The sequence below is a fragment of the Rutidosis leptorrhynchoides genome, chromosome 9 (assembly GCF_046630445.1).
Source record: "Rutidosis leptorrhynchoides isolate AG116_Rl617_1_P2 chromosome 9, CSIRO_AGI_Rlap_v1, whole genome shotgun sequence".
In the NCBI taxonomy this organism is placed as follows: Eukaryota; Viridiplantae; Streptophyta; class Magnoliopsida; order Asterales; family Asteraceae; genus Rutidosis; species Rutidosis leptorrhynchoides.
The window spans coordinates 317,502,422-317,524,382 of NC_092341.1; the positions used below are offsets into that span (position 1 = coordinate 317,502,422).

The window sequence follows — 21,961 nt, forward strand, 5'->3', positions numbered from 1 at the left end:
ACGGGATTTAGGGTTGTTGAAGTAGTCCGGACGGCCTCTGATGTTCGGCTTTGACTTTGGAGCAAGTTAGGCACTTTCCAACATAAGTAGCAATGTCCCTTTTAATGTTCGGCCACCAATATTGTTCCTTGAGGTCGTGGTACATCTTATTGGCACCGGGGTGAATCGAATACCTTGACTTATGGGCTTCGTCTAGAATAAGGCTTCGCAAGTCTCGATAACTAGGCACCCAAATTCTTCCAGCGAAATATCAGAGTCCGGTCTCCTTAACTTCGAATCGAGAGGCGAGGACGTTCAAGCGTTCGAGAGATATGTTTTCATCCTTAAGAGCTTCATCTTGGGCTACCCGAATTTAGTTATTGAGATTGGTGTAGATGGTGATGTTTAAAGCTCGGACACGAAGAGGCACCGCTCTTTCTTTTCGACTTAAGGCATCGGCTACTACATTTGCCTTTCCCGGATGGTAACGAAGCTCACAATCGTAATCGTTCAAAGTTTTAATCCACCGTCATTGTCTCATGTTTAGTTGCTTTTGATCGAAGATGTGTTGAAGGCTTTTGTGATCGGTGAAGATGGTACTTTTGGTCCCATAAAGATAATGTCTCAACATTTTGAGTGCAAAGATAATGGCTCCGAGTTCAAGATCATGTGTCGTGTAGTTCTGTTCGTGGATTTTCAATTGTCGGGAGGCATAAGCAATAACCTTCTTTCGTTGCATCAATAAGCACCCAAAACCATGTTTCGAGGCATCCCAATATACAACAAAATCATCATTGCCTTCGGGAAGTGACAAGATAGGAGCGGTGGTTAGCTTTGTCTTGAAGATTTGAAACGCAGATTCTTGTTCGGTTGCCCAAAAGAATTTCATTCCCTTGTGAGTTAATGTGGTTAGAGGACGAGCAACCAAAGAGAAATCTTTGATGAATCTATGATAGTATCTGGCGAGACCCAAGAATTAATGTATGTGATTAGGAGTAGTAGGGGTCACCCATTTGCTAATGGCTTCGATTTTTGCGGGATCGACCTTAATGCCTTGGTCGTTTACGACATGACCGAGAAATTGAACTTTCTTCAACCAAAATTCACACTTAGAGATTTTAGCATAGAGTCGTTCTTGTCTCAAGAGTTCGAGCACGAGTCGAAGGTGTTGTTCGTGCTCTTCTTCGCTTTTAGAATAGACCAACATATCATCGATGAATACAATAACGAACTTGTCGAGATACGGTTTGCACACGCGGTTCATAAGATCCATGAACACCGCCGGTGCGTTAGTTAGATCAAATGGCATTACAAGAAACTCATAACTACCATAGCGAGTTTAGAAAGCGGTTTTGGAGACATCTTCCCCCTTAACCCTTAGTTGATGATAACCCAGCGGAGATCGATTTTTGAATATACACAAGACCCTTGTAGTTGATCAAAGAGGTCGTCGATGCGCGGAAAAGGATATCGGTTCTTAACCGTCAATTTGTTTAGTTTACGATAATTGATGCACATTCGTAGGGATCCGTCTTTCTTCTTGACGAATAAAATCGGAGCGCCCCATGGTGAATGGCTAGGCTGGATAAAACCACGGTCAAGTAGTTCTTGAATTTGACTTTGTAATTCTTGCATTTCGGATGGAGCGAGCCTATACGGTGCACGTGCTACAGGTGCGGCTCTCGGAATAAGGTTGATTTGGAATTCTACTGGTCGATGAGGTGGAAGACCCGGCAATTCATCGGGAAAAATATCCGAAAAGTCATTAACAATTGGCACATCAACGATATGCTTCTCATCGGTCTCGACTTTCTTAACATGGGCTAGAATCGCGAAACAACCTTTACGAAGGTATTTTTCAACTTTAAGGTACGAGACGAGGTTGAGTCCGGTGCAACTCTTATCGCCATAGACAATCAAGGGTTCACCATTCTCGATTGGTATTTGAATTGCTTTGAGATCACAAAGGATGTGAGATTTTGTTTTGGCTAACCAATACCATTGATTACATCAAAGCTCCCTAGTTCGATAGGTATTAAGTCAATTTCAAACTCTTTACCCATTAAGTTTAACGTACACCCCCGATAAAATTTGTCGGCACTCAACAATTTCCCGTAGGCCAATTCAATGGTATAAGTAGTATCTAGTGGAAGTGGTGGAGTACAAAAAGAATGAGTCAAGGTCTTGGATACAAAACTCTTATCGGCACCCGAATCGAATAAGCAAGAGACATAAGAATTGTTGAGAAGAAACGTACCCGTGACTAGTTCATTGTCATCTCGGGCATCCTCGATATTAATACTGAAAGCTCGGCCGCGTGCATTGGGGTTAGCTTTCTTCTTTGGGCATGCATTTCTAAAATGACCCGGTTGGCCACATTCGAAACAAACACCCGTTTTCGGTGCATTGGGCCCCTTTTGAGCGACGGGGGGGCACTTCTACAATCGTTGGCCACATGACCACTTCTTCGACATCTGTGGCAAAATGGCTTGCCACATTCACCCAAATGATGTTTGTAGCACTTGTTACAATAAGGTAGATATTCGGCATAACCCTTCTTGCCATCGGAGGTGAAAGGCTTTTTGGTGAAGTTGTTGTTGTTGTAGTTGCTTGATTGTGTGGCTTCCCATTTTCTTTTGTTGCCACCCGACTTATCCTCGTCCTTAGGTGTCGGTACTACGATTTCATCTACCGTTTCTATCAATTGGAGGGCCATCTTTAAAGCGTCTTGTAGGTTATCGGGTTTGGATGACATTACCATTTCTATCAATTGGCGGGCCATCTTTAAAGCGTCTTATAGGTTAGCGGGTTTGGATGACATTACCCCATGTTTGATGCTCTTAGGAAGGTCATCCATGTAAAGTTCAACTCGTAGAGGCTCAGGATTTACAAGGTTTGGACACATTAGAGCTAGCTCGGCAAACCGTTGATTATAAGCATTGAGGTCGTTTCCGATCGCTTTCAAACCTCTCAGCTCACTTTCGAGCCTTCGAGTCTCTTCGCGGGGAAAGTATTCGGTGATCATCTTTTCTTTTAAATCGGGCCAAGAGAGAGCGTGGGCTTCATCGGTACCCACCAATTGTACATACGTGTTCCACCACGTGAGAGCGATACTGGCAAAAGTGTGGGTGGAGTATTTGATCTTGTCTTGGTCCCGGCAACCGCTTATGCTAAAAACGGCTTCCGTTTGCTCAAACCATCGAGTGAGAGCAACCGGTCCTCTGGTCCGATCGAAAGTGTGAGGTTTGCACCCGATGAAAGCTTTGTAGGAGCATCCCTCGTTTGAGTTACCGGCTCCATTGTTGTTGTTGTTGTGGTTGTTGTTATTGTTGTTGTTGTTGGATGAGTGACCTGCCATGGCCGCATCTACGGCGGTGGCTATCATTCGTTGAAGAGCTTGTTCGGGAGTTTCATTGCGTGGGACTCGGCGAGGAGGCATTGTTCCTTCAAGACACAAGAATATCATTGATTAGTATTCTAAATAATACTAATCGTGACATGGAATAAAGATAGAGAGAAAATTTTCCTTGATCCGCCTTAAATTCTTTATGTCATAATGTCGGAACGTCCATATGTGTCACCGTAATATAATACCGGCAATTATATTACCCTAATTCATATGTGCATTCGACATTACTTCATATAGTCAACGTGGCATGTTAATCAAATTAAACAACGTGAGATTAAGATGGAATAAGAGTTAGATATGAATAGAAGAGTTCGAGTATAAATGCACAAGTAGTCAAGTAATTTCTACTTCAAGTCTATATACTGGTTGTAGTCTAGACTCACTAATGTACCCTAAGACTCGGGGTTGACACCAATGAACTCTAAATCCCTACAACCAACGCTCTGATACCATCTGTAGCGACCCAACAAAATTGTCATTTGACGGCGCCGTCTACTTAGGTCCCGTTACGTGGTCATAAGTCTTTAAAATGACGTTTGACCAAAAATACGTTGCGTTTATTTCAAATGTAAAGATGTTTCAAGTTTACAAAACAGATCAACAACTAGTGACGTTACAACATTTTAAGTACAAATGAAACATATGCGACACAGTTAAATGTAAAGTCAAAAGATGCTCCATGTATGCATGTATACTCAACATCCAAGCAAGTATCAAAATAATGAGCGGAAGCATGTAACACATATCGTTCAAGGACCTGAGAAAAACATAGAAAATCTGTCAATGAAAAACGTTGGTGAAATCATAGGTGTATTAATAAATGTATGTATTTGAACCACAAGATTTAGTATAAGTTGATTATCCAAATCGTTTGCATTCCAAAGATGTTGTTTGTATCACGAGCACCCAATTATCAAGGCTTAACTGAATGTTACCTCTGAATCCATAGTGTTAGAACATACACTATACCGATAAAATTATATTTCATTTGCTAACGGTAGCAAACCGTCCGAATGAGGGTTCGTCAAACCCGTATGGCCACACAACATAATTACTCGCTCACACCCTGTAAGTGTAACTAATGATAATTGAATTGAGGATTTTCGTTCTAACTCGTACGTGGAATGTTTGTTTTCGTACTTGTGTTCAATGTATAAAAGTATAAATTGTTTATGTTTTCTCATCCCAAGTATAAGTATAAAAGAGTAAAAGTGGGACTATGATCTCACCTTGAGTGCACGAGTAAATAAAGTACTTCACAAAGTAACGTGAGCAAGAACGAATGCTAGTCTTGACCTAAACAAGTAGGTCGTATCAATAACGGTAAACACGATTGGTCAAAGATGTTCAATTAGTCCTATGACTCGTTACGACTCAATTATATAGCATGTGAATCACGTTGTCAAGTTTCATGCAAGATACAAGTATAAAAGCAACTAGAATGATTGCCTAAGTATTTGGTTAGGTTTGACTAAAAGTCAAACTTGGTCAAAGTCAATGGGTCGGGTTAGGTATCCGACAATTTTCCCATGACGAGAAATCATATATGAGCATGTTAACCAAGTTTCATGTTAATCGGAGTTGCGGTTAAGCGAGAAAGAAATTTATGAAAAATAAAACACAAGGAAAGTTTGGCCAGGGGATGTGCGCGGTGCGCGCAGGTGTGCGCGGCGCGCTCTAAGGCGTGGAATCAGGTCAGGTGGAATCTCAGGGGTTAAACATTTGCACCTCATCATGTGCGCGGCGCGCTTTACTTGAAAAAGTGCTGGTGCTGCAGTTTTGTTAAGTCTCGAACCAAAACTCAATTTAACATAACTCATGAACCGAAAACATTCAAAACGCATGCCATACATCGTTGGAAAGTTAATTTAATGAGGAACACAGCTAAACACATTTCATCAACCAAAATCATCATTTACAAAAATCAAATCTAAGTTGAAAACTCATTAAATGCCCACCATAAATGCTTTCAAGTTCATAAATGCACTTTGATGATTCGGGAATTAAATGCATACATATAATATGCCGTTTGTAGGTAATTACGCATACAATACCACTAAACACTTACAAACCACATTTTAAAGCATTCAATGCATTAAAAATCCATTTTACTTCTATCAAACCCTAACTCAAAGTCACAAATTTAACAATTATGTTTATGAAGCTTTTCCATGTCAACTTACATACCAAATTGAAGCTAGTGATGCTAGTAACACATTTAATACATGCACTCTTAACATCTAAAAACATTTTAGCGACCAAATCTCAAAATCAAACACACCCATTTCAAGTTTAAGCTAGTTACATCAAAATGACAAGAACAAGCATATAAATCATATATTCATGTTAGACTTGAGCCATAGACACTAATTAACACTTTTATAAGTTGAAAACATCAAGAACAAAGAATCTAGTATTTTTAGAAAGTTACCCAAAAGAGATGAAATCGTTATGGAATCGAAGAGGAAGTTGCAAGGATTCCAAATATGTAATTTGTTTTGAAGAACACTTACTAGATTGAATATGGATGATGAATCTTTGATTTAGGTGTTGAGAGAAAAAGATGGAAGTATTAGAGAGGGAGGTAGTGAAATGAATGGAGAGGATAAGGTTTGACCATTTGACCTAGTCACATCTTTGGTCACTTGGCAACCTTGGTCTCTCAAGTTTAAAGCGGGTGCGTGAATTAACCAAACGAATTACCTTAAATACGTAGAGTAAACGGGAGATGTTATAAATTGATAACAGACTTTAAATTAAATAAACGGAAAAGTAAACGGGAAAAGGCAGGATGTTACAGCGTGAACATGGTTTCCTTTATGCTTTCCCTATGTAATAGTGCGGGTAGGTTCTCCGAATCGTGTACAGTGATAGCCTGCTGATTTGGTAAATGGTAGGACAACTTGATAACCGATGGCTGAGAAAAGTGGATATCAAAGGAAAACATTCTCCAAACAGCCTCACATGGAGATAGATAGCGACAATCCAAGTAATTTTGGATTTCATCAACTTCGATTACTTTTTCTACAGAGGAGTTCTCTATAGGAGATAGATTTTCTTGTATCACTATTGTTGCTCTATAGGGGCCTTTGTTTAAGTATTTAAATAAGTACTTGATAGCTCGAGATCTATTACACCATTCCACATTAATATGTACATTGTATTTGAGGAGGAGGAATCTGTTGTAAGGCACAACAAAGCCATTGTCAAGCGTACTTTTGCCTTTGCTTACTTTTTCTCCATTGTTCCTCCGCCTGTAGTTTGTATACCCATCCTCATCTATTATCGTTTCCGCAAAATAGGGTTTAGGGAAATGTTTTGAGCATTTTCTATCAACCATGCAAGGTGCGTCTGTGTTTTTTCCTCCGCAAGGCCCGTGTAACATGTACACGGAAACGGCTTTGTACCCTTCTGGATCATGAATCTGAGATGGAATTTCAGCGGATATGAGATCATCAATGTCTGATGGGCTCTTGCATTTGCAATCACGGGTTAGCCAAATTAACATATGCACATGGGGCAACCCGCATTTTTGAAATTCAATTATGTATATACCTGCAACAAAATAATACATGGGATATTATGATGGCATTCTTGTGACAACCTGAAAATTTCCGATCAAATTTAAACTTAATCTTTATATGTTTCCTATACGATAAGCAAAGTTTGTAATGTTGAATCTCAAAATTTTGGAACTACATTCATGTAATCAATTACCCTTTGACCGTGCTCGACGATTCACGAACATTTATATGTATATATATATATATATATATATATATATATATATATATATATATAATATGGTTATATTAATTGAAAACGTTAACAAAGTATTATATGTATAATACTTTACATGAAAGTATTTGTTTCAATATAAGTTTATTATAATTATCGACGAGATTATAAGATAATATCAAATGATTGAATTATCAGATATATTGTGATATGATTACGGGTCTCTGTTGTAAGGTCCACTGAGACTTAAGAAATCTATTTTTTTAACGGTATTCGGAATAATTGGTAAAGTGATTCACAAGTAAGAACAAATGTATCAATTAACGGGAACTAGACAAGGGTTAGTAGAAATTCCTGTTTAATTTCCAATTCATGTTTTATAATATTTTCCTCGTGACCTTGATAAGATAACTATGTTAACTTTCATTTTATTTAATGTGAAAGTAAGAACGTGGAGTGTAAATAACTTAGATGTTGGATATCGACAAGTTAAGTAACTCGACATTTTTCATTAAGATGATTTCATATGTTTATTTAACCTTTGAACTTTATCCCATGCTTCACCAACAGACTGTAATTTAAAAACTTGAAACCTATTATGAATATATATAGTTCTACTTTTCTAAAACATTTTATGATATAACGATTTCCATTATTTTAACTTTTTAACAAAATAATTCTTAAATATATTTAGTTTTGAAAAACAAAATTATCATACTTATTTGATTTAGTTTTAAACGTACAAAAACATTTTCAGTTTAAAAAGAACTTTATTATTAAAACGTATATAACTTTTATAAATATCTAGAACCACTTTTGACAAGTCATTTCTTAACCATTATGATAAATATAACGATATTTATATTTTATTTTATTAAATATATATAACGATGTAAATTAATATTATATATATTTATACGCGTGTTATACGTATATAGTTTTATGCTTCTACTATACTTTAACTTTACCTTTACTTTACTTTTACTTTACTTTTACTTTACTTTAACTTTAATAATTCATACTTTAATAATTCACTTTAATAATTTATACTTTAATAATTCACTTTAATAATTCAAAAATATATTATAAATAGAATTCAATAGGTTTCATTATTTCATAGAAACTTAAAAATATATTTCTCTAAACTCTCTCAATCGATTTACATATATATATTTACTCAGTATTATTTCAAGATATTTTTAGTATACATAAAATACTATGACGGAGTTATGTTCAGGAGATTTCAAAATAAGTTTTCAAATGGGATAGAGCTAAGGAAATTATGGGTTATAGCTATGGAAGTTATGGGTATTGTTCAGGGGTATAGCTCGTGAGGTTAACCTAGTGTTTATCATCTCCGTTGCGTCTACGTACTTTCCTGTAATATTGAATCTCAATATTGATACGTGAGTATTCATATCTTATCTTTTATATATTAATAGTGTATCCCTGACTAATGCTCGAGTATATATGATTATGCATGTTTGTATGCTTAGTTTCGTCGTTAAATAGTTTATGATAAATCATGAATTTAATACATATGCTACTAAGATAATGTAATGACCCAACCCAATATACAATCGAACACGCATAAAATAAATTTTTTTTTTTTTACAGTGGAGTGCGCCACGCGCACCACCTCAGGGTGCGCGGCGCGCACAGGCCTATTTTCAGTTCTGTCCAAATTTTCAATTTTTTGAATAAAGATCTCCCACTTCCCGACATATTTAGACGAAACGCTTTACACAACATGTTCTAATATGAAAAACTCATACGATTCAAACATAAAACGAGTTTTACAAAACGGGGCCCACATCGGTCGTTTTACGAGTTTCATACGAAAGTCCGAGTTTCGACCACACTAGTTTAAATTCCAAATGACACTATGAGCATGGTGTTTGGGGTTAAACTACCCATATCTTGGTCATACTCCAAAAGCTATCACATCCCAAAAGCGTCCCCTAAACAACAAGCGGGATCTCTAATCCAATCGAAGGCCCTTACCTTTGTCGACGCCGGAGCCTATAAAAAGATAAACAACGAGAGGGTAAGCAAAGCTTAGTGAATGCAATAATTATACCCATATATATAATATACCTACTTGCAATCACTTACACATATACCGCATACACGCTAGCAATACAATTAGCATACCATCTCAAGTACAAAGCTAATAATCTCCAACAAATCGCTACTAGCGTAATCAATAACATATAATCGACATAATATAATATGCTACAAAACAAAATACACAACCATGGTTAACCATTCTCGCGTCGTGGTGCTACCGGCTCTTTGGTTCACACCATACGCATTTGTCATGATGCTACCGGCTCTTTGGTTCACATCAGAACTCGAGTCATACTCACGCTAGAGTGCTACCAGCTCTTTGGTTCACACTCTAACAACGCTAAGGTGCTACCGGCTCTTTGGTTCACACCCTAAAAAATCGTGCTATAGCGCTACCGGCTCTTTGGTTCACACTATAACACACGTACTATGAAGCTACTGGCTCTTTGGTTCACATCATAGCACGCTCGCACATACTATGGCACTACCGGCTCTTTGGTTCATACCATAGCATACAAATAAATACCTTACATACATATGCATATAATCATTCCACTCACCTTAACGATTTGGTGACAATTTATACCTCCACAAGCTTCAAAGCAAGGTACCTAATAATATAAGTACTCGATCAACAAACAAACTTGTTGGACTAAATACCAACACTTCACTCATGTGCATTTAATGACTTAAATGCATTAAATGCCCCATTTTCACCAAAACCACCCTTTAGGGGTCAAGACCATCATTAATCACTTAAAAGCTAGTGATTATGGTCCAACAACACTAACCATTACACAATTAGGGTATTTCATACCCATATTTCCCAATTAGGTCAATCATTAGCCCTTTGACTAATTTAAAGTCAACATACCCATTTCGGGTTATCTACTAACCCATCTAACACCCATTTACTAATTAACTAGGTGTGCTAGTAATTAACTAACCAATTAGGACTCATAAACATCAATTACCACTTTGAAACCCTAGGTTAGTTACCAATGAGTCTTCATGACTCCATCTTACCCAAGAACACCCAAAATCACCAAATATGGGTTTTATGTTCTTCATTTACCCAAACCCTAACCCTTACACAAAATCAAAGTAAGGAAATTAAAGTTAGAACATACCACTACAACCACAACGGAGCTAGAGAGGGGATGAACAACTTTAATACCCGCACTTTGGTCCGAGAACAACTTCTTCCCCTTAGATTTAAGCTTTCTCACTCAAGAATCACACTCTCACTCTAAAATTTAAGTAAAGGGGATAAGGTTGTTGATAATGGAGTTAATGATACTCCACAACTGACCAACTGGCCTTTAACTCGTCCACAAGTGAAATTACCAAATTGCCCATCAAAATATCTCATTAAAACAGCAAAAACCCGGCTACAGTAGGGAGTGCGCGGCGCGCTACCTTTGGTGTGCGCGGCGCTCACTAAGCTCAGATTGCTCTCTGACTTCTGTTTAACTGCACAATCATTCCCACACTTTATGTACTCTATATACTCTGCTGTACAATGAAGATTAGGGTCTTACAGATAAGGTATATGATATGCATTTCGTTGGAAAACTGGCGAAAAATTAATAACTTTTCATTTAGAAAGCTTATGGTTTCGATGAACGGATTAAAAGATATGGTCAACTGAATTATTATTAATTTTAGTATTATTATTATTAAAATGATTATTATTATTATTAAAATGATTATTATTATTACTATCGTCGTTATGATTATCGTTATTATTATTATTATCTAATAACTATTATTATTATTATCGTTATCATTATCAATATACGTATTATCATTAAAATTGTTATTATTATTATTAATACTATCGTTATTATTATTATTATTATTATTATTATTATTATTATTATTATTATTATTATTATTATTATTATTATTATTATTATTATTATTATTATTATTGTTATTATTATTATTATTATTATTATTATTTTTATTATTATTATTATTATTATTATTATTATTATTATTATTATTATTATTATTATTATTATTATTATTATTATTATTATTATCATCATCATTATAATAATTATTAGTATTATCATTTGTATTATTATAATTATTATTATTAGTATCATTATCATTAAAAACTAATATTAGTATCATCTAATTATTATGATTATTATTATTATCACTATTATAAATGCGATATAAAAGATGACTAAAAGCTATTAAACAAATCGATTTAGGAAATAATGAGTATAAGTATCATGATGAAATTAATATATTGTAAGATATTGAATTAGATAAAAATATCGTTTTCATTATTTTTATCATTATTATTATTATTAAAAGTATCATTAATATTAAAACTATCATTTTTATTGAAATTATCATTTTTAATAGAAATATCATTGTTATTATAAAATATCATTATTATTATCATTTTAGTATTATTATAATTAAAATTATTATTTTGAATAGAATTATTATTTTTATATAAAATATTATTATTACAGTTAATATTAAAAAGTATTGTTATTACTAAAATTATCATAATCAGAATTATCATTTCATTATAATAGCATTATTAGTAAATATAAATATTGTTATTATTATTATTAGTAGAATAATAATTATTAATATTATTATTACAAAATAATACAACCTTTACTCATTATTATTATTATCAATATTATTTTATCAAATAAATATGTGATACAAAGATATTTTTACCACACGTAATATAATAATACATACCACTATATTTTTATGATATTAACTGAGCTTTATAAATTTTATTTGAGATATATAAAAGAATATTTTTATCATATATATATTTTGATATATTAATAAATGACTTGTATTATTTACTTTAATAAAATATGATAAATATATTTAATATATATAATGACTATATTTAAGTTATATAATAAACATGTATAGATTTTGGAAGTCATTTTGGGTCAAGATGACTTTTGTTGACTTTTGCATATCAGTCTCGAGCATTAGGATTGTTTAGCTCAATTTCGTCTAACGGCACCCATGATGAATCATCCGCAAGACACTTACAGAGATTGGAAACATGAAATGTATTATGAATCCCCGCAAGCTCTTCGGGTAATTCCAAACAATACGCGACTTCACCAACACGAGCTAAAACCTTAAATGGCCCAATAAACCGAGGAGCTAACTATCCCCGTTTTCGAAACCGAATAACACCTTTCCATGGCGAAACCTTAAGCATCACCATGTCACCTTCTTGAAATTCGATCATTCGCCTACGTTTGTCGGCATACGACTTTTGTCTATATTGAGCCTTTTTCAAATGATCCCGAATCATATCAATCTTGCTATTCGTTTCTAAGACCAAATCGGTACTCCCGATTTCCTTTTGGCCAATTTCACCCCAACAAATTGGAGTTCGACACCTCCGCCCATAAAGCATCTCGTAAAGTGGCATCCCGATACTAGTATGATAACTATTATTGTACGAGAATTCCACCAAAGGTAAGTGCTCATCCCAACTACCACCGAAATCAATAATACACGCCCGCAACATGTCCTCCAATGTTTGATTCGTACGTTCGGTTTGACCGTCCGTTTGAGGATGATACTCCGTGCTCAATTTCAATTGTGTACCCATATCCTCATGAAACTTTTCCCAAAATCGAGATGTAAAACGAGTATCTCGATCCGAAATAATAGATATAGGAACCCCATGTCGAGCGACTACCTCTTTGATAAACAATTTAGCCAAAGTCTCTGATGATATTGCTTCCCGAATGGGAAGAAACAAGCCACTTTTCGTCAATCGATCAACTATCACCCAAATCGAATCAAATTGGGTTCTCGCCGTTTTAGGTAACTTTGTGATGAAATCCATGGTAATGTGCTCCCATTTCCATTTCGGGATTTCTAACGGTTGTAACTTACCATACGGCTTTTGGTGCTCGGCCTTAACTTGCAAACACGTGACGCATTGCTCAACATACTTTACAACATCACGTTTCATGCCCGGCCACCAATAATATTTTCTCAAATCAAGATACATTTTCGTCGCGCCCAGATGAATGGAATACTTTGACTTATGTGCTTCATCAAGTAGCACTCGTCAATAATCCCCCATCTTAGGCACCCACACTCTTCCTTGAAAAGACAACAAACCACGCGAACCCATAGTAATAAATTCCGATTGCCCCACAATTCGTTCCGCATGCTTGTTGTGAACGTAAGCTTCAATTTGAATCACACCAAGTTTTTCAAGAAAATCGTTAGTAATAATCATACGTAACAATCCCAATCGTAATGCCGGGTGATGAATCTTTCGACTTAACGCATCCGCGACCACATTCGCCTTGCCCGGATGATAAAGTATCTCACAATCGTAGTCTTTCACCACATCCATCCATCTACGTTGACGATAATTCAAATCTCTTTGATCAAAAAGATGTTTCAAACTCTTGTGATCCGAATAAATTGTACACTTGACACCATACAAGTAATGGCTCCAAATTTTCAACGCATGAACAACCGCCGCCAACTCAAGATCATGAGTCGGATATCTCGTCTCGTGTTCCTTTAATTGTCGAGAGGCATAAGCGATGACTTTACCTCTTTGCATTAGAACACACCCGAGCCCATTTAAAGAAGCATCACAATAAACCGTCATGTCTTCCACACCTTCCGGCAACACTAACACCGGAGCTTGACATAACTTCTCTTTTAACAATCGAAAAGCAATTTCTTGCTCGTTCTCCCAATTAAAACTCGCATTCTTTCTCGTTAACTTCGTCAATGGAGAAGCGATCTTAGAAAAGTCTTGGATAAAACGACGATAATAACCGGCCAATCCGAGAAAACTTCGGATTTCCGTAGGCGTAGTCGGTCGTCCCCAACTCTTTACCGTCTCTATCTTCCCCGGATCTACTTGAATACCATTTTCGTTCACAATGTGGCCAAGGAACTGAACTTCCCTTAGCCAAAATTCACATTTGGAGAATTTAGCATACAACTTTTCCTTCCGCAACGTCTTTAACACACTCCGCAAATGATGTTCATGTTCCTTCATACTCTTCGAATAGACAAGTATGTCGTCAATGAACACAATTACCGACTTGTCCAACATAGGTTGGCACACTCGGTTCATAAGATCCATGAATGCCGCCGGTGCATTCGTAAGACCAAAAGGCATAACTACGAATTCAAAATGCCATAACGCGTTCGAAAAGCCGTTTTCTCGATGTCTTCCTCACGGACCCGCATTTGGTGATAGCCGGACCGTAGGTCGATTTTAGAGAAATACGTTGCACCTTGGAGTTGGTCGAATAAATCGTCAATCCTAGGCAATGGATAATGATTCTTGATCGTCACTTTATTCAACTCCCGGTAATCGATGCACATCCGCATACTACCATCCTTCTTCTTCACAAATAAAACCGGAGCGCCCCATGGCGAAGCACTCGGTCGAATGAAACCCTTCTCAAGCAACTCTTGGGTTTGATTTAACAACTCTTGCATTTCCGTTGGTGCTAAACGATAAGGAGTTTTAGCAATGGGGGTAGCCCCCGGAACCAACTCAATGCGAAATTCAACTTGTCTTTCCGCCGGAACACCCGGTAACTCATCCGGAAAAACGTCTTCAAATTCATTCACCACCAGAATTTCACGAATGGGTGGTGGCTCATCACGAGTATCAACAACATGGGCAAGAAAAGCCATGCCACCACCAACCAGAAAACGACGTGCCCGTGCAAAAGTGCATATCGGCACAAGTCTTCTTCGTTTATCGCCATGAATAATTAACTCTCCCCCACTAAGGGTCTTCACTCGAATAGATTTTTTATGGCATGCAATATCGGATCTATTATGATCGAGCCAATCCATACCAACAACGATATCAAAATCACCCAAAGTCATCGGGATGAGGTCGATTTCAAAGTTTTCGACACCAAACACAGCATTACAATTTTTACACACATCAACCACTAGCACCGTCTTGCCATCCACTATTTCAACTTCTACCGGACGACTTAACATAGTTAACGGTTTATTAAGTTTAGGCACAAATTTTGGTGACACAAACGATAAGTTTGCACCACTATCAAAGAGTATCCTTGCCGAATTTGAATCAACCATGAAAGTACCTGAGACAACATCGCTAGATTGCTTGGCCTCTTCATTGGTCATCAAATAATTTCGACCCCTAGCCGTACCCTCCGCCTTCTCTAATCGCTTAACATTATCGTTGCGCAATTCGGGACACTCCGGCCTCTTGTGCCCCTCTTTGTTACAATTAAAACAAACGATTTTGTTGGAAGATGAGTTCGTACAATCACGGGCCAAGTGCCCTTGTCGACCACAATTGTAGCACGTGGGCCCAAAACTCTTAGAAGCCCCCTTTTTTGCACTACCGACGCTCTCAGTCACACTCTTGTTCTTCTTGTTCGAGTGGCTAGTAGATTCAAATTTTCGTTTGCCAAAGGTGAAGTCACTCTTTCTTGGAGCAAGCGACTCAAAACCCTTAGCGATGTCAAATAGCTCATCAAAAGTCTTCGCCGAATTCCTACTAATCCTTTCTTGATAGTTATCATTCAAGGTTCGGTAGAAATCTTCTTTCAACATGTGATCGTTCCCGTCATACTCCGGGCAAAATTGGGTCTTTGATAAGAAAGTGGACTTGAGAGTGTTCAAATCCATTGACCCTTGCCTTAAAGTACGTAACTCGTCCTTAAGCTTTGAAAGATTGGCCGAAGTTCGGTACTCCCTGAAAAATTCCTCTTTAAACTCGTCCCACGTCAAACTCATACTTTGTTCTTCGCCATAAAGTCGGATTTTCGCATCCCACCACAACTTGGCATCACCCCTCATCATGCTACTACCAAACCTCGTCTTTTTATCGAGAGGGCACTCACTAGTACGGAAAGCCCCCTCCATATCGGAGATCCATCGAGCACTCTTTAGAGGGTCTCGTTCACCTTCAAAGGTGGGAGGTTGAGCATCTTTGAAGTTTTTATAGTGAAAGTCTCGTCTTCCCGCTTTATCCTCATTAAGAACAATCTTAACTTGTTCCTTGACTAGATTGACTACTTGCTCGTCAATCGAATCCAAGAACATCTTCTTAACATCCTCTAAGAAGGCCTCATGACGCCTTTGCATAATGGCCTCAACCTTGGCCGTAAACTCAGCATCCTCGCTCGAACCCCCTTCATTTGTCTCGGGTCCGTTTCTCGTCTTCATACTATAAAACGGAAAAGGTTAAGCAACGAACGAGAAAACTTAACACATATGTATATACATATACACCACACTACCCCATCTTGCTCAACAATTGTCGCACATCGCTTGTTTGACACGATTTGAACTCGTAACAATGGTAGCTAATCATTGTTACGCGAGCACGTCGCATTAACTTGCTAGTACAACGTCTATCTTGCTTGTTGATTGCTAACACAACACAAAACAATTAGCGCAAGGTTAGTTCACATAAACCTAAGCACTAATCAACTCCCGGTCCGACCCGTCTCCTACAAGTCCCGCATAAAGCGCATACACAAATAAATCTAAGTCTAGGCACCTATCTCAAGTCGCCTAAATCCCTTAGACCATGCTCTGATACCACTTGTAACGACCCAACCCAATATACAATCGAACACGCATAAAATAAAATTTTTATTTTTTTTACAGGGTAGTGCGCCACGCGCAGCAGCTCAGGGTGCGCGGCGCGCACAGGCCTATTTTCAGTTCTGTCCAAATTTTCAATTTTTTGAATAAAGATCTCTCACTTCCCGACATATTTAGACGAAACGCTTTACACAACATGTTCTAATATGAAAAACTCATACGATTCAAACATAAAACGAGTTTTATAAAACGGGGCCCACATCGGCCGTTTTACGAGTTTCATACGAAAGTTCGAGTTTCGACCACACTAGTTTAAATTCCAAACGACACTATGAGCATGGTGTTTGGGGTTAAACTACCCATATCTTGGTCATACTCCAAAAGCTATCACATCCCAAAAGCGTCCCCTAAACAACAAGCGGGATCTCTAATCCAATTGAAGGCCCTTACCTTTGTCGACGCCGGAGCCTATAAAAAGATAAACAACGAGAGGGTAAGCAAAGCTTAGTGAATGCAATAATTATACCCATATATATATAACATACCTACTTGCAATCACTTACACATATACCACATACACGCTAGCAATACAATTAGCATACCATCTCAAGTACAACGCTAATAATCTCTAACAAATCGCTACTAGCGTAATCAATAACATATAATCGGCATAATATAATATGCTACAAAACAAAATACACAACCATGGTTAACCATTCTCGCGTCATGGTGCTACCGGCTCTTTGGTTCACACCATACGCATTTGTCATGATGCTACCGGCTCTTTGGTTCACATCACAACTCGAGTCATACTCACGCTAGAGTGCTACCGGCTCTTTGGTTCACACTCTAACAACGCTAAGGTGCTACTGGCTCTTTGGTTCACACCCTAACAAATCGTGCTATAGCGCTACCGGCTCTTTGGTTCACACTATAACACACGTACTATGAAGCTACCGGCTCTTTAGTTCACATCATAGCACGCTCGCACATACTATGGCACTACCGGCTCTTTGGTTCATACCATAGCTTACAAATAATTACCTTACATACATATGCATATAATCATTCCACTCACCTTAACGATTTGGTGACGATTTATACCTCCACAAGCTTCAAAGCAAGGTACCTAATAATATAAGCACTCGATCAACAAACAAACTTGTTGGACTAAATACCAACACTTCACTCATGTGCATTTAATGACTTAAATGCATTAAATGCCCCATTTTCACCAAAACCGCCCTTTAGGGGTCAAGACCATCATTAATCACTTAAAAGCTAGTGATTAAGGTCCAACAACACTAACCATTACACAATTAGGGTATTTCATACCCATATTTCCCAATTAGGTCAATCATTAGCCCTTTGACTAATTTAAAGTCAACATACCCATTTCGGGTTATCTACTAACCCATCTAACACCCATTTACTAATTAACTAGGTGTGCTAGTAATTAACTAACCAATTAGGACTTATAAACATCAATTACCACTTTGAAACCCTAGGTTAGTTACCAATGAGTCTTCATGACTCCATATTACCCAAGAACACCCAAAATCACCAAATATGGGTTTTATGTTCTTCATTTACCCAAACCCTAACCCTTACACAAAATCAAAGTAAGAAAATTAAAGTTAGAACATACCACTACAACCACAACGGAGCTAGAGAGGGGATGAACAACTTTAATACCCGCACTTTGGTCCGAGAACAACTTCTTCCCCTTAGATTTAAGCTTTCTCACTCAAGAATCACACTCTCACTCTAAAATTTAATTAAAGGGGATAAGGTTGTTGATAATGGAGTTAATGATACTCCACAACTGACCAACTGGCCTTTAACTCGTCCACAAGTGAAATTACCAAATTGCCCATCAAAATATATCATTAAAACAGCAAAAACCCGGCTACAGTAGGGAGTGCGCGGCGCGCTCCCTTTGGTGTGCGCGGCGCTCACTAAGCTCAGATTGCTCTCTGACTTCTGTTTAACTGCACAATCATTCCCACACTTTATGTACTCTATATACTCTGCTGTACAATGAAGATTAGGGTCTTACAGATAAGGTATATGATATGCATTTCGTTGGAAAACTGGCGAAAAATTAATAACTTTTCATTTAGAAAGCTTATGGTTTCGATGAACAGATTAAAAGATATGGCCAACTGAATTATTATTAATTTTAGTATTATTATTATTAAAATGATTATTATTATTACTATCGTCGTTATGATTATCGTTATTATTATTATCTAATAACTATTATTATTATTATCGTTATCATTATCAATATACGTATTATCATTAAAATTGTTATTATTATTATTAATACTATCGTTATTATCAATAAGGTTATTTTTATTTTTATTATTATTATTATTATTATTATTATTATTATTATTATTATTATTATTATTATTATTATTATTATTATTATTATTATTATTTTTATTATTATTATTATTATTATTATTTTTATTATTATTATTATTATTATTATTATTATTATTATTATCATCATTATAATAATTATTAGTATTATCATTAGTATTATTATAATTATTATTATTAGTATCATTATCATTAAAAACTAATATTAGTATCATCTAATTATTATGATTATTATTATTATCACTATTATAAATGCGATATAAAAGATGACTAAAAGCTATTAAACAAATCGATTTAGGAAATAATGAGTATAAGTATCATGATGAAATTAATATATTGTAAGATATTGAATTAGATAAAAATATCGTTTTCATTATTTTTATCATTATTATTATTATTAAAAGTATCATTAATATTAAAACTATCATTTTTATTGAAATTATCATTTTAATAGAAATATCATTGTTATTATAAAATATCATTATTATTATCATTTTAGTATTATTATAATTAAAATTATTATTTTGAATAGAATTATTATTTTTATATAAAATATTATTATTACTGTTAATATTAAAAAGTATTGTTATTACTAAAATTATCATAATCAGAATTATCATTTCATTATAATAGCATTATTAGTAAATATAAATATTGTTATTATTATTATTAGTAGAATAATAATTATTAATATTATTATTACAAAATAATACAACCTTTACTCATTATTATTATTATCAATATTATTTTATCAAATAAATATGTGATACAAAGATATTTTTACCACACGTAATATAATAATACATACCACTATATTTTTATGATATTAACTGAGCTTTATAAATTTTATTTGCGATATATAAAAGAATATTTTTATCATATATATATTTTGATATATTAATAAATGACTTGTATTATTTACTTTAATAAAATCTGATAAATATATTTAATATATATAATGACTATATTTAAGTTATATAATAAACATGTATAGATTTTGGAAGTCATTTTGGGTCAAGATGAGTTTTTTTGACTTTTGCATATCAGTCTCGAGCATTAGGATTGTGTTACACTACGACTTGACCTAAATTGTTAGACAGATATTGACCAACACACATATATATATATATATATACATACTTAATATAAGTTCATGAATCCGAGGCCAACCTTACACTTGTTCAATGACGTCATATGTATTTTTACTATGAAATACAGTATTGTGAGTTTCATTTGCTCCCTTTTTAAATGCTTTTGCAATATATATTTTTGGGACTTAGAATACATGCGCTGCTTTTATAAATGTTTTACGAAATAGACACAAGTAATCGAAACTACATTCTATGGTTGGATTATCGAATCGAATATCACCCTTTTTAGTCTGGTAATCTAAGAATTTGGGAACATACACCCTAATTGACGCGAATCCTAAAGATAGATCTATTGGGCCTAACAAACCCCATCCGGGTTACGGATGCTTTAGTACTTCAATTTTATCATGTCCGATGAGAGTCCCGGAATGATGGGGATATTCTAGACGCGTTTTGTTAATGTCGATTACCAGGTGTTCACCATATGAATGATTTTTATCTCTATACAGTGTTTGCGAAATGCCTGATATGAGATGATGTTTATGAGAAATGGAAATAAAAATCTTGTGGTCTATTAAAATTATGGAAATAATCGATTATGATAAACTAATGAACTCACCAACCTTTTGGTTGACACTTGAAAGCATGTTTATTCTCAGGTTTGAAAGAAATCTTCCGCTGTGCATTTGCTTATTTTAAAGATAATACTTGGAGTCATACATGACATATTTCAAAGGACGTTGCATTCAAGTCGTCGAGTTCAATAAAGATCATTATTAAGTAAATGACATATTAAGTCATCTATAGTTTGGATAATTATGAAAGGGTTTGCATACTTGTCAACTTTCGATGTAATGAAAGGTTGTCTTTTAAAAATGAATGCAATATTTGTAAAATGTATCATATAGAGATCAAATACCTCGCAATGTAACCATATGTTATTGTATTCGTCTTTATGGATTAGGACGGGTCATCTCAATTCTTTTTAAAGCAAAACCGAGATGAAATAGTATTAGAATGAAGGTAGTTAAACATACTGTTTATTGTATAAATTTTTGCACCAATATTATGTGGCCAGACAATTACTGAAGTCAAGGGTAAATAGTGCAATGCCTCCATTATTTAGCAGGGTATTTAAATTATTAGTTAAATTTTGTATTATTATTATGTCGTTGAACAAATACTAAAATAAAAGGGTAAATAGTGTAATACATCTAATAACTAGCAGGCCATTTAAACTAAATACAGGTCCAGCTGAGGTGTGTAGAGTATGGAATGTAAAGAAAATGTGGTTATAACGGGAAGTTTAAAGGGTAAAAAAACCTTAATTGCGTATGTAAGGATCTAGAGGTGCTACCTGCTTCAGTTGTACCAAATATATGAGCTTTCATTATATCAGTCATGAGGGAATCAAGCTTTTGTTTGAACAATCTTGCAACAATGTCTAGCCGATCGGGTGCTCATCGACCTTCTATATAAGACAACATGCCTTCAATTTCTGGCCATTTAGGGTTAGAGGTAAAGGTGATAAATAAATCTGGATTATCAAACTCTCGACATAGTGCCATTGCGTCTTGGTAGTTCTGTACCATATATCGTGGGCTTCCAGTATGTGAAGATGGTAGAATGATTCTTTTTCTTATTGACGTGGCTTTCGTGTCACCGCGCATAACAGCGTCACACA

General features: G+C 35.6%; 1 protein-coding gene across 1 annotated transcript; it reads right to left on the bottom strand.

The window, feature by feature from the left end:
* Nucleotides 1-6,182: 6,182 nt before the first annotated feature.
* LOC139869012 (uncharacterized) lies at nucleotides 6,183-21,680 on the bottom strand. Its single transcript, XM_071857346.1, has 2 exons — nucleotides 21,635-21,680; nucleotides 6,183-6,943 (listed from the first exon to the last, which is right to left on the bottom strand). Exons 1-2 carry the CDS (start codon nucleotides 21,678-21,680, stop codon nucleotides 6,183-6,185), a joined length of 807 nt encoding a protein of 268 aa, XP_071713447.1.
* Between the last annotated feature and the right edge of the window lie 281 nt (nucleotides 21,681-21,961).